The sequence below is a fragment of the Pteronotus mesoamericanus genome, unplaced genomic scaffold, assembly GCF_021234165.1.
Source record: "Pteronotus mesoamericanus isolate MK-2021 breed Mesoamerican mustached bat unplaced genomic scaffold, CSHL_Meso_final scaffold_507, whole genome shotgun sequence".
NCBI lineage: Eukaryota > Metazoa > Chordata > Mammalia > Chiroptera > Mormoopidae > Pteronotus > Pteronotus mesoamericanus.
In genome coordinates this window covers 14,423,792-14,436,893 of record NW_026555319.1, presented here as the reverse complement: position 1 = coordinate 14,436,893, position 13,102 = coordinate 14,423,792, and the positions used below count along the sequence as shown (strand labels likewise).

Here is a 13,102-nt window from a genome sequence, read left to right as displayed (position 1 = left end):
GCCAGAGGGAAGGTACGGACTGAGGGGTTGGTCCACAGCCCCCCAGTCTGTCGCATCTTGGCAGCAGGCAGGACAGGAGTGGCCCGGAGGAAGCGTAGGGCTGTATCTGTCACAGGCCAGTGACCATGTGGCTGGAGGCGCCAGGAGTAGGAGTCCAATCAGGGGTGCTCAGGCTGGGGTGAGGGGCCTGCCGTCCATCCTGGGCCTCTGGGCCTCGTTGCCACCCTGCGTGTCTCCTCCTTCAGGGCTGGGGAAGGGCCTGGAATTAATTCAGGCCCCGCCGCGTCCCCAGTCCTGCCCCCACCCCCAGCTCTCGGCGGCCTGGTTCCGAAGACGCCCTTGCTGCTCGCCTCAGTGGAGCCCTCAGCCAGTTCTCAATCTAAATGACAGCTGCCCTCAGCCAAGTCAACTCTGATTAATTTCGGAAGGCTTCCGGGGGCCTCTTGCAGACTGAGCTCCCCGGCGGCTGGCGTGAGGCTCCTTCTTCACCCTGGTGGGGCCCGGGGAGGTGGGGTCTTGTGGGGCCCCTCCCGATCATTGATGGGGGCCCTCCTTGCCTCTCAGGAACCCCCATAGCTGCCGTGTGTCGTTCCCCCATCAGAAGGGGCTGGTGTGGGGCCTCTCAGGTAGCGTCCATGGAGAAAACATTGAACAGGCCCTAGGGTTCTCCTCGGTTACTCTATCACCGGGCTCATTTGTGTCCCATTGGTGAGTGTCAGGGCTCTTTCTCTGAGTTCTGATCTCAGAAGAAGAGATGAAAGGAGAGAAAGGGAGAAGACAAGAGACATAGAGAGAGATTGAGAGAGAACAAGAGAAAGAGAGACTGAGAAAGAATGGGGGGTGAAGACGAGAGAGAGAATGGGAAGAGGTAGGACCCGTTACTTTGGCCCATGACCTTATATTTTTTCATGCAACTTTGATAGAAGCACACACTTCGGCATCAGACAGGCCTAGGAGTGACCCCAGCTCCGCCTCTGGCCAGCTGTGTGACTGGGGACCAGTGATGTTCCCTCCCGGAGCCTCAGTTTACTCTTCTGTAAAAGGGGCCGGAGCGGTGGGTCACTCCCACCGCTCTCCCTGGGTATTGGGGTGATCTGATGAGAGCAAATAAAGCCTGGCCTGTAAGGAGGGAGCCCAAGGTCAGGGTTCACTGTGATACCCCTGGGGCTGAGAGGCGTAGAGACGGGGTCCGCTTCCTTTCTCCATTTCTCAGTCGTCACAGTGACACGGCTGATAGAAGGTGATGCGGGCGGGGGATGCAGACGGAAGGCTGGGGCAAGGGGCGGCCAGTCCCCTGGCCCCAGGGGGAGGGTTCCTGAGGCTGCCAGCCCTCGGTCCCTGATCCTTGGGATTTCGGGGCTGGTTCCTGGGGCTTAGGTGAAGGCCTCTTGGTGTCCCTTGTTTTGGGAGGGCCCCAACCTCCTGTCTACATTGAGTGTAAAATCTCATTGCCCCAAAGGGATAGCAAGAGTCAGGGCAGTTGTACAGCCATCCATTGCCAGTCGTTTTAGAGAGGACCAAATAGGTCCAAAAAGAGGGAGTGACCTTCGCAAGGTCACACAGCTAGCAGTGAAGAGCTGCGATGAAAATGTGAGTCGTGTATTAAAGTATGTAACAAATCAGGGGCCTCCTGTGCGTCAGGGACCAGAGAGACAGCTGGGAGCCATGTGGGCATCCAAGCCACACTCCTTGGGTCTTCCCAGAAGTAGTTATCCCCTTCTACAGGTGGGGAAACTGAGGCTCAGCAGGTTGAACTGGCCCAGTCCGTGAGCCCCCTCCGCCACGTGGCCCAGGGATGGAACCCGGACAGGCAGTTGGGGTGGGGTCCTTCTCGGGGCTATGGGGCCTGCAAAGTGATTCCAGTGGGCGCAGGAGCTGGTCTCGCTGCGGCCGGTCCCCGCGTCCCCAGCAGTGGGGTATTGGAGACGGGCCTCAGCACTGGATTAAAAGCCTCTGACTGCTAGTCACCGGGCAACATTCCACTCCTGCTCCGGTTGCTGGTGACGGTTACCTGGCCTGACAGAACCTGCGGTGATTCAGCAAAGAGCTGGGTGCTCTCCTTGTCGCGTTTTGTGGGGAGGAAGTTGAGGCTCAGAAAGGGAACGAGACTTGCCCTAGGTCACCCTGCTGGGGGAAAGTCCTCGAGACACACATATAGACCTTGGTTGTCTGACTCCCAAGCTCCCCCGGTGACGTCCTTCACCTTTGGCAGCCTGTGGCCGAAACTTTGAACTCAGGACTCCCCTCCGCCAAGGTGACATGTGTCAGCGCCTTCCTGCAGCCAGCTAGGCGGTGGCTGGTAGTCTCATTACCACTATGGTGGTTGGGGGTGGGGGTCACGTGTATACCTCAGAGTAGGGGTGTTGGAGAAACATCAGCACGGCTGACAGCTGGGTAGGATGGGGGGTCAGCAGGGATGAGGAGGGGAGGGTGTTCTAGGCAGAGGAAGCATCAGGACCAGAGATGCCTTGTGGGAAGGATCAGGCTCCCATGAGCGACTGCATGGCTGTGGCACTGAGGGATGAGGCTGGAGGCCTAAGAGGGAGGCAGGGCAGGTCATGGGAAGCCAGGGGCTTGATCCTGGGGGCACTGGGGAGCTATGGAAGGTTAAGCAGGAGAGAAAGGTCTGCTCTGACTGGTGCTTCAGGAAGCTCATCTGGTTCACAGGGGGGAAAATGGGCTTGGGGACCAGTGTGGAAGCAGAGAGAGTAGTGAGGCCACTGTTGCAGGCATGAGACAGTGGGGGCCTGGACAGGGTGGGGACAATAGGGCAGGAGAGAAGGGGGTAGAGTTTGGAGGCAGCCCCTTCCCTCTGGTGTCTGGACTCTGGGGCCTGGGGAGAGTGCAGAGCCATACTGATGCCCAGGCCTTGCCTGCGTGCAGTGCCCAGCCTTTCTTGGAGATGGGGAATAGGAGCAATGAGAGTCTGGGGGACACGGATGTTTCTGGGGGACCTGAGGGACTCCCAGGCTGCAAGACAGAGGTGCTGAGTGGACGTGGCTCAGCTTTGTGGCTCCAGGCCAAGCCCTGCTTCCAAGCCCAGTGGCCCAGCCCCCCAGCTGAGTGGCAGCTGTCACAGATACCAGCGTCTCCCCCAGTCAGGTCCAAATAAAGGAAAAACCAAAATACATTTCCCTTTGTCGGAATCCGACGAGGGTGAGTGGGGCTAGAGTCATTCGCAATTGTGTTCTGGGGCCCACACTGCTCCTTACATAAGCTCAGAGTTAAAAATACCCTCGGAATTCTCATTTGCCTGCTCTGCCTGGGATTGCGCCCCAGGCCCCCGCCCTCCAGCCTCTAAGGTCAGGGGGTGGGCCAGGCCCCTCGTACCCCCGGAGCCGAAAAAACGGTCCCAGAGCATAGAGCTGGCACATGGCAGTACTAGCTCTGGCTGCCTCGAAAGCCCCAGGCTGTTAAAGAATAAGAAGTGTAATAACCCTAGGAGCCACTAACCTTTTCTGAGGGTTCGTCATGTGCTAAAGACTTCACCCACATTATCTCGCTCGGTCCTCCAACAGCCTGTGAAGCAGGTTCCCATTCACAGTCCAGGTTAACACCTTGGCCAGGCCACACCCTGCCCTGCATTGGCACCCGCCTTGACCTGGGCGCTCGCTGGAGCCCGCCTTTGACTCCCACCGCCTCCGCCCTTCCTGCTGGTGGGCAGGGGTCGGGGGGAGGCCCAGCAGAAGTCTTCTCTCTGAGGGTTCGAGGACAGAACAGTGGCTGCAAAGCATGCAGAGGCAGCTACCCCAACGAGCTCACCACGGCCGAGCACGTGGCTCAGCCACATTGGAACTCAGGCCTGGGAATATTGAATGTGGAGCCAGGTGGCTACAATGCTTGTTTTGCTGACTTTAAAAAAGAAAAAAAAAAAAAACTTGGCCCCTCAGTGGGCAGCATCAGCAGCACCGAAATTAACACAAGATGTCCCCAGGTAAACAAATGCATGTTTTTCCCCTTCTCTCTTCACTCCAGCCATGGCCACAGCAAAAGGGTCACTGAGCCACCCCTGCAGGTCCCCACTCGGGCCTGCAGGCTAGTCAACAACAACACAGGGTAGTACCAGCCTCCCAGCGTCGGCGGGAGCGCATTCTGTGCTGGGCAGCGTGCTAAGCGCGTTACTTGGATCGTTTCACAGAATCCTCCTAACGAACTGCCTCTCCGACGGCCCCTCCTGTTACATCTCCCGTTTCCTCAGACTGAAGTCCTGAGAGCCCAGATGATGTGAGCAAGGCAGACGCAATCACCGTGAGCCCTGCAAGAGAAACGGCATTGCTTTCCTTATTCATGCTTCTGCCTTTTGGCACTGGCTTGTGGTTCTCTCCTCCCTTTCATGGGAGTCGCTGTCCCCCTTTGTGGGCGGAGACCCGCAGAAGACAAGACCCGAAGCGGGTCCCAGCATCGCAGTGGAGTGAGCAGAAGGCAGCAAAGACCTCCATAGTGCGATGCAAAGTCGGTGGCAAAAATAACTGAGAAAAGCACTGTGGTCCCAGGAAGGGGTGTTGAGAAGGGGCTAAGGGGATCGGCAAGGACTTGTGCATGCGAAGAAAGTGCTGGAAGGGCCTGGGGGGGGGAGGGGCATCCCAGCTCCAGGCCCTGCTCCTACCACCTCCTGTGTGGCGACTGATATGGTCCGTTCTGGCCAGTAGGAGGTTATCTTTATTAACTGCCCCAAAGTCCTTTCTCGCTAGGCAGACTCTCCGACCTGTGAACCAGAAGTCCCTCACGTCGGCCCCTCGGCTGCCTGCATGGGGTGAGGCACAGTTGGGGTGATGCCTTTTGAATTAAAAAAAAATTATTCATTTGAGAGTTAGCAAACTAGAGAGAAACATTGATTTGTTATTCCACTTACATGCATTCGTTAGTCGATTCTTGTATGTGCCCTGACCAGGGATTGAACCTGAAACTTTGGCATATCCAGACAACACTCTAACCAACTGAGCTACCCGGCCAGGCAGGGTGACACGTTTTGAGTTGCTGACACCCCTGCCTGCCTCTGGGAATGACGCCCCACCCCTCCCCCAACACACTCGCAAGTATGGCATTTTTATCTTTTTCTCTTGTGTGGCCTCCCCGTGCTGCTCTGCACAGGGCCCTCCAGGAATCACCACCTCAAGTTACAGATGAGGAAACCAAGGCCCTGCAGTTAGGGACAGCTGCCCAGGTATGGGGGGGTCCAGGAGTCCATTTTGGCCTGACCTGCTGCTAGGAATCCTGGGCTGAAAGGAGAGGGCAGGTCTCCTAGGCAGTAACCTGGCAACAGGTGATCCCTGGGCAGCTCCCTGCCCCCTGGAGCCTCAGTCTCCGCATCTGTCAAGGAGGGACAAGAGTCACTTTACAGTCAGTGTACAGACCCCAGCTGAGAGCCTGCTGTGTGTGGGTGCTGCGCCGAGCATACCAAACCCGCCCCTCCCCCATGCAGCCACAGTCTGATTGGGGAGGCCGGCAGCTAACAAACGGGACAACATCCATCAGGTTCCGCGGTGTCTGCCTGTGCCAGCGCTGAGCAGCTCCAGGGTCTCCCCCAGTCCAGGGAGCCTGGCCAGGGGGCAGTGTTATCTCGGGGTCCCGGCCTGAGGGGCTGACATGCCTGCTGCCCCAGGAGCAGGGACCGAGGGCCTCTCCGGAGCCGGGGCAGGCCCTGGCTTGACACAGCTTCCGCAGGACTGATTTATCGGCAGCCACTCGGCAGCCTGGGGGAGCTGCGGTCCCAGGGCGTGTTGGGTCCCCCCAGCTGGAATGAATCCGGAGGGAGGATGAGTTTGGTCATGCTTGGGTTGTCAAGAACGGAAGAATGATATTCTCTCTTAAAAACATTCCCCGTGGATACCAAACCCCCTTGCTCGTTGCAGGCAGAGGCTGGGGAATCCTGCAATAGTGCTCTGTGATGTCAGGCAAGCCCCTCGCCCTCTCTGGGCCTGAGGGGCCCCTTCTGCACTGGGGAGAAGGGTCACCCCGCTGCTGAACTTGTTGGAGGATGGAATTAGGTGGTACATGGAAGTGTTCAGCCATGTGCTGATTAAATCCACCCTAAGTAAGAAGAGCAGTTGTCTTGGGTGTAGGTGCACCAGGTGCTTCTGAGTAGTTGGTAACTTGGGAACAAAGTATCTTTAGGGAATGTGGCCATTTCAGCCAGTCTGGAACCATCATTCAGCAATAACAGGTCCCAGAAGAGTCCCTGAGCCTCGCCATAGCCTAGGAGATGCTGAGGCCCCTTCACCCTCCTTGTGCTGCAGCCATAGAGCAAAGGAACAAAGTGACAGCAGCTCAGGCCTGAGTCTGGTCTTTCTTCAGCTGTGCAAACGTTAGCAAGAGGCCTCGGGTTCCTGCCTGTAAAATGGGCACACGCCTTGCTGGAGATAATGTGCGTAAAGCGAAGTAGGGAACCCCTGTCAGAATTGCCGTCTCTGGCAGATGCTACCCCTCCTGCCAATCCCGATCTTGCAATGCCTAGAACAAAATTCCTTTCGTGGGTACTAAGCGATGGGGTGTCGCTGGGAGCAGGGCAAGTGTGGGCGCTAGAGCAGAGGCGGGAAGCCTGTGCGTCAGCATTGCCAGAACTCAAGGCTCGCCGTGTGCTGCGGGACCCTGAACCTGGTGCCGCTGGCTTCTGGGTTACTTCTCCCCAGGATGCCGAGGTGAGGCGTTAGCAGCATCCCAGTCCCACCTCTGCTAACCAGCGTTGGAACCTCAGGCTCACAGCCTCAGCTTCTTCCATGCAATGGGGCTAAGACTCTAATTTCACAGACAGGAGTGTGTCCGTCTGGCCCTACCCAAGAAGGGGAATGAGGTTTGGGGGCCTCTAGATGGCTGCAAGGACCTGTCACCTTCTGACCTCCCCAGATACTAACGATAGTACCGGTAGCCCTGTCTGGGGAGTCTCTCTGTGGACTGGACCGTGACAAGGCCCCGAGGGAGACGACATCACTCCCGACTTTAGCAATGAGGACCTGAGGCCCAGAGAGGGAAAGCGGCAGACACCTAGCCACGCAGTGGTGGGGCTGGGATTCAAGCCCCAGTCTGCGTGTCTCCAAAATGACTGTGTTATGTCACTGTCTCCTGACCTTCTCAGGAGGAGGATGGAGACAGTGTCTGCCTTGTTTCCTGCTGGATCCCCAGGGCTAGCACCACGCCTGGCACATGGAAGGGACTCCATAAAGGCTTGTTAATTGAACGAATGAGGGAAGGAGCAAAGGTGAGAACCTTCCTCCCCAGCCCAGCTCCTCCCAGCATCCCAAAGCTGAGTGTCTCTGGGGCTCCAGGGTGGAGGCCCCAAACCCAGTTAGTCACAGCCTGGCCTTGGCTGCCTGGGCCCGTCCCCCTGGGAGGATTTCCTCCACTCCCGAGGGAGGCCTCGCTGTTAATCCCGGAGGGTAAGGTGGGTGAGCTACTCCTGCCTGGCGCGGGGCCCTGCCTGGGTCTGCACAGCGTGCCGAGGAGGGCGGGCCGGTTGTGGAGTTCAGTATTTGGGTGTGCTCTTTCGGCCCAAGCTGGGCCCGCCGCCCCCACCTCCCATTCCAGCTTTTCTCACATCTGCTGAATCAGAAATTCCCCATCGGCCTGTCTTCGTAACCCAGCTGTGCCCCTTCCTGGCTGTGTGACCTTGGGCCAGTCACCTCTTCTTTCTCAGAGTCAGGCTCTGTACAAGGGCTATAATGAGAATATTCATCGACATACAGTAGGTCTCAGGACAGAACCACTGGTCACCAGGCAGCAGTAAGTTAGTGGTCCTCCAAATGACTGCTCCATTCCTTCCCTGCCTCTGAACTCCCAGTTCTTGCTGTCTTCAAGTCTAATTCATACTAAGGTGTGAATGGTTGTCAAGTGACCTTCCCCCTCAAGTGTGTCTAACCCAGACATCACTATGATCTGTGTGTTTCTGGTGCTGTGTGACTGAGTAAGAAGGAAACTGAGGGCATTTTGCTAAGGGTGCAGGGGAGGAATAGATTCCCTCACTCTCATCACCCAAAGTCCCTACATGCAGCAGCTGGGGATGGGCAAAAGGCATTGGTCTGGTTGAGGGAATCCAGACTTTTAGTCTTTACTGCTCTAAGCAGTTTGGCACCTTATTTAAAGAAGTTTCCAGCACATAGTAGACCCTTCGCAAATGTCTTTCTGGAAGATGACAAATCGGCTGTGCTCTGGACCTGGACAGTCTTCCCTGCCTCCCTTTCATTGCATCTGATGAACTCTTATGCATCCTTCAATGTCCAGTTTAGATACCCCTCCTTCAGGAAGCCTTCTCAACTTTGTTCAGGTCCAGTTAACCTTTTGGGGATTTGAGTTCATATGAGATGAGCAAACCCCGAGATTATTCTGCCCAACACTCCTTTTTCCCAAGGGTATAAAATCGTGACCCCGTAGGAGGCCTTCCTTTGGCTGAGGTCTCACAGCCAAATAAGAGGCAACAGCCGGAGATCTAACTGAACATCTCCGGACCCCTTCAGAATGCCGCACGGAAAGAGGGCACAGACCCTGCCTCTCTTCTCACGCCTCTCCCACCCTGCCCACATTGGGGCCTCCTGCAGAGCTGAGCACACAGCTAACCTCCTCTCTTCCTTCTTTCTCCGCAGCCCATGACCTCCCCGCGAACAAGGCCTCAGCAGCCCAGCCCGGCAGCCACTTGCAGTGCCTGTCTGTTCACTGCACAGACGACGTGGGCGATGCCAAGGCCCGAGCCTCCGTGCCCACCTGGCGGTCCCTGCACTCTGATATTTCCAACAGATTTGGGACATTTGTGGCCGCCCTAACTTGAAATGACAAGAACACCCCCTCCCCCACCAGGCCCTTCCCTCCCCCCTCTCTCTCCCTTCTCCCCTTACCCTGCTCCCTCCCCACCCTGATAATTTGAAAGGGCCACTATTGCTGAGTGGATGAATTATTTTCTAGGTTGGTACCTGCTTAGTGGCATATGGACTGGAAGGGGTTAATTTAAAGGGGAAAAAAAAACCTCAAAAAAAATTTTTTTTAAAAGAGAAACTCTGTCTGCCACAGTATGTTACCAGTGTTAACCCTTCAGCAGTTAGCAAACTTTTGCTTAAGCCTTTTCCCTGCTAGATAAGTCCCATTTTTCTGTCATCTTGGCATACGTTTTTTAGATGACCTCTTTCTTTGTTTTATTCCCATGCTGCTGTATGTCCAAGTATTGTTATTTCATAATGAGACAAGAGTTGCTTTCCTTTTTTATTCTCTTTTATTCTTGTTCCACCCCCACCCCCCGCACCCTCCCCCCCTTTTTTTTTCCTTTTTGCTTTGTTCACTGCTTATTAAAATGGAAATCCTGGAGAAGAGTAGTTCTGGAATATTGCCGGGTGAAAGTCCAATTGTCATCACAATATTATATATTGACATCCAACTGTCATCGGTCAGGCAGGAGCCAAACAATGAACGCCCCCCTTAGGTATTCTGCCTGGGATTTTGTTTTGTCTGTTCCCTAAGAAAATAGAGAGATTTTCTTTCCTGCACACACACGTTCAGCCTTTCGCTCCGCGCTCTCCCCTGTGGCGGGCTGCCCCTCTGCAAGGGGGCGATGGCGCGGCCAGCCCGCTCTGTGGGGAAGAGGCAGAGTGTTTGACAGCGGTGTTTTCGCTCCTGCTCTGGGCCTCTCCACCAACGTCCAGGCTCTGAGTTTGCACGCTATGCTACGCTGAGCAGTCCTGGTCTGCTTGGGGGATGGAGGCCTTCCAGCTTGCAGAGTCTCTGGGGGTTGGGGGCTCCAGGCTTCAACTCTGCTGCAACCAGACCCCTGGGTCTTGGGTGCTAGAGTTGGGGATAGATCAATTCTTAGCCCTTGACCTTTCCTGACAGCTGTTCCCAGCCGGGTGTCCCTGGGGAAGGATGGGAGAGCCTGGGTGTACCTCCCCCGCCTCTCCCCGTCGGTCCCCACGCACATCTATTTTACCAACTCCAACCTGGGCAGCTCCCTCATCCCTGGAAGGGATGAGGGAGCCGCACGCTCAGCTTGCCGAGCCCCCCCTCCAAGCCTGGGGAGACGTCTTTGCCAGGTTTTGCAGACTGCTGAGGGCCAGAGCGGGGAGAAAGGGAATATAACTCATGACTTTGATACCTGGGCCTTGTTTTGTGAACCCTGGAATTTTCCCCCCTTTTGATGTAATCTCACACTATTGCAAAGTTAGAGCCACAGTCCGTGTGTTCTCGTGAAGAAATAGCTTCTCCTTTGAGAAGTGAGGAAGGGGCAGCTGGGCCGGCAGGGCTCCTGGACACAAGCGAGGCCTATCCCCTGGTCCTCCCAGAGCCATGGTCCCCAGAGGCCCAGGGCTGACAGGAGCGGGCACCTTTGGGTGCTGTCGATGCCTGCAAAGGGCTCGAATGACTTATGGGGGAATGAGGGGCACTGAGATTCCAGGGCGGGTCAGGCAGGAAGGAACTGACACCACTTCACCCAAATCCACGACCCATATTTTGTTTGTTTTTGTTAACGGCCGTGTCTTACTACACAATAAATTCCCCATTTTGAGGCTCACCCTACCCCTTCCCCCCAGGTCCCCAGAGTGTGCAGACCTGGCTTTTTTTAGCAAGTGACCTGCAGACTTTGGGCTCACCATACAACACCCACATTGTTTATTTCAAAGAACTTTTCAGCCAAGGGAGAAGAGCGTCCAGAAAAATCTTGCTCTTTCCACGGCCCCCTCCTTCTTCCCTTCTGCTGGCTTTTTTGGCTTGGGTTGGAGTCTGGACAGTCTGAGGTTCTTGCATGGACAGTCTGACCGGGGACTGACCCGCAGGCCGCAGAGGGCAGGTCGAAGCTGGCGGCGTGAATTTATCAGAAGAAGGTGTGAGCTGATTTGGTTTCTGAGTTCTGCCACCAAAGGAGAGAAAAGGGGAGAGATGTCCCCCGCCCCTGTCACCGGCTGCAGGGGAATCAGCCAGTCTGAGCAAAACTCCACGCCCCCTCTGACTCCGAAATGTACAGCTGTTTGAGAGCTTCATCATTTTATTTTTTTAAAACAGGACTGATTTCTCCTTAATTGCTTAAGGCTGGGGGAGCCAAGCGTCTTGACTGGTGTCTTTCACTTTCCCCGCGTTGAGCCCATCAGCACTTGGCCATCAGCTCATGGTCTTCGCAACCTTGGAAACCCCTGAAGTTTAAAACGTTCTCGCTCCCCACGACCCCAGAATGGAACAGCTTTAAAAATAGCCTTAAGCAAAAGGATGTTATTTCATTAAATTTGGTTTAATAGAAAGAATAAAAGCAAATTAAAAACACACCCAGCCCATGAGACTCCAAACACTGGTAATTGGTACTGCATAGCAAACTCTTCGGGAAAGAAAATGAAAACGTTATTGCACATGTAAAATATGAAAACTTAACTCTGCTGTGTGTTAGGCAATCCTGTAATCTTTTTTGACTCTTAAAAGAAATTCATTTCTGAAATGCTTGGTTGGAAGACTGTGACAATAGCTCATGAAATTGAGTGTTATTTTTTCTTTCTTTTTTAAAAAAATATGTAAAGTGCAGTCTTCTGTATTCATGCATATTGTATATACCTGTATATGTTTTCCTGAGCAGCTAAATAACAATAAATATGATGTTAATGGTGACTGTGGTACATTTGTGGGCGGGGCTTGCTTAAGTTTTTCCCACCCCTCCCCTTGTCCTGTAGGTCTCTTCACAGTCCTCGGGGGTGGGGGTATAAGTCTGGATGCTGTGGTGAGCGTACGCGTGGGTGATTTGATGCAAGTCTAAGCTGGGTCATCTCAGAATTTCTCCACTCAGCACTATTGACATTTGGCTGGATAATTCTTTGTGGTGGGGACTGTCCCGTGCACTGCAGGATGTTGAGCAACATCTCTGGCCTGAAGATACCAGGGGCACCTCTTTCCCTCTTGTGACAACCAAAACATTGCACAGTGTCCCCTGGGAGGCATTTGAGAACAACTGGTATCTGATGAATGCAGGAGGGAAGGAGTAAAGAGAGACCCAGGTGGCCGTGCTGTGTGACAGTTATTTTGGGGGTTTAAGAGTTCAGTTTCAGAAATCAGGAAGCTTTGTGTCCTCCTGCAAGTCAGGCAGCTTCTCAGGACCTCCTTTCCCTCATCTGGGAAATGGGTCTAATGTGCAGAGTTGCTATAGAAGACAATGCAGTAAGTGTGGACGCAGCACGGAGGAGGGTTCCACATGCGCAAATTGTTGGCGGCACTCCTTGGTCAACGTAGCGCTGCTGGTCGCGTTTTGGAACCTGCTTATCCTGGGCTGGCGGCTGCTTCCTCCTCTTATATGGGCCATGGACACGTGGTTTTAATTCGATCTCCATTTTCTTGCCTCTAAAATGGAGCAAATAACATCTAGCTTGAAGGGCACTCTGAGCACCAGCCCTGCTTCAGGCCTTGTAAAAGCTCTGGCTGTCCCACAGGCCACCCTGTGGGAAGTAGCTTCACTCTGGCACCTGCAGCCTTCGGCCTGAGGCCATTGCAGAACCACAGTCTACAAAAGGAGAGGATGGAGAGAAGAGATAGACAAGTTAAAAGCGAGGGGGCACGTGAGGGGGATGTGCCCAAAAACTCATAGTACACCAGATGGAAGATGCTCTGAGGGAGTCATGAACCCCATATAGGAGGCTGGGGGAAGGCTTCCTCCAGCAGGTCATGTCCAAGTGGGGTTTTGAAGGATGAATAGGAGTTCATTCATTCCAGTATATAAATTGACCCCAATTTGGCAGAAATATTTTTTCCCTTCAGCTTTTAAAGTTTTTTTTTAAATATGTGCAATGACGTATTTGTCAGAATATAAAGTTTTAAGGACAAGGCCTCTAATTTGGAGGAGCTTAAAAATGTCTTTAACCTTTAAAGGTCTCCTGCTCAAAGTGACAGTGGTATATGATCATGTTCAGTACCCAAGGAAGGGAAGAAAAGTGAAAGAATGATGAGCCGTGAGTATGGGCATCTGGGAGACTTGAGGTTGGTGTGAAATGAATGGATGAGTGAGTGAATGAATTCCTGTCTCAGGGGGCCAAGAACTAAAGGGTCATGTGACATGGGGCTGCGGCGTCGGGATGGATGTTGGTACTGGGGAGGGAAGGCCAGGGCAGTGCTCCAGCAGCAGGCTGCTGCGTCTCGCAGGTTGGCCTTTTCATGCTGACAG

At 54.3% G+C, this 13,102-nt stretch overlaps 1 protein-coding gene across 1 annotated transcript in view; it reads left to right on the top strand.

Moving 5' to 3' along the window:
• The window catches only part of MN1 (MN1 proto-oncogene, transcriptional regulator), a 301,983-nt gene that overhangs the window by 34,621 nt on the left and 254,260 nt on the right, over window positions 1-13,102 (top strand). The window contains exon 2 of the mRNA XM_054594120.1: window positions 8,574-11,558. Within this exon, the coding sequence (XP_054450095.1) occupies window positions 8,574-8,755 (182 nt within the window). The 3' untranslated portion in view covers window positions 8,756-11,558. The remainder of the gene's footprint in view (window positions 1-8,573; window positions 11,559-13,102) is intronic.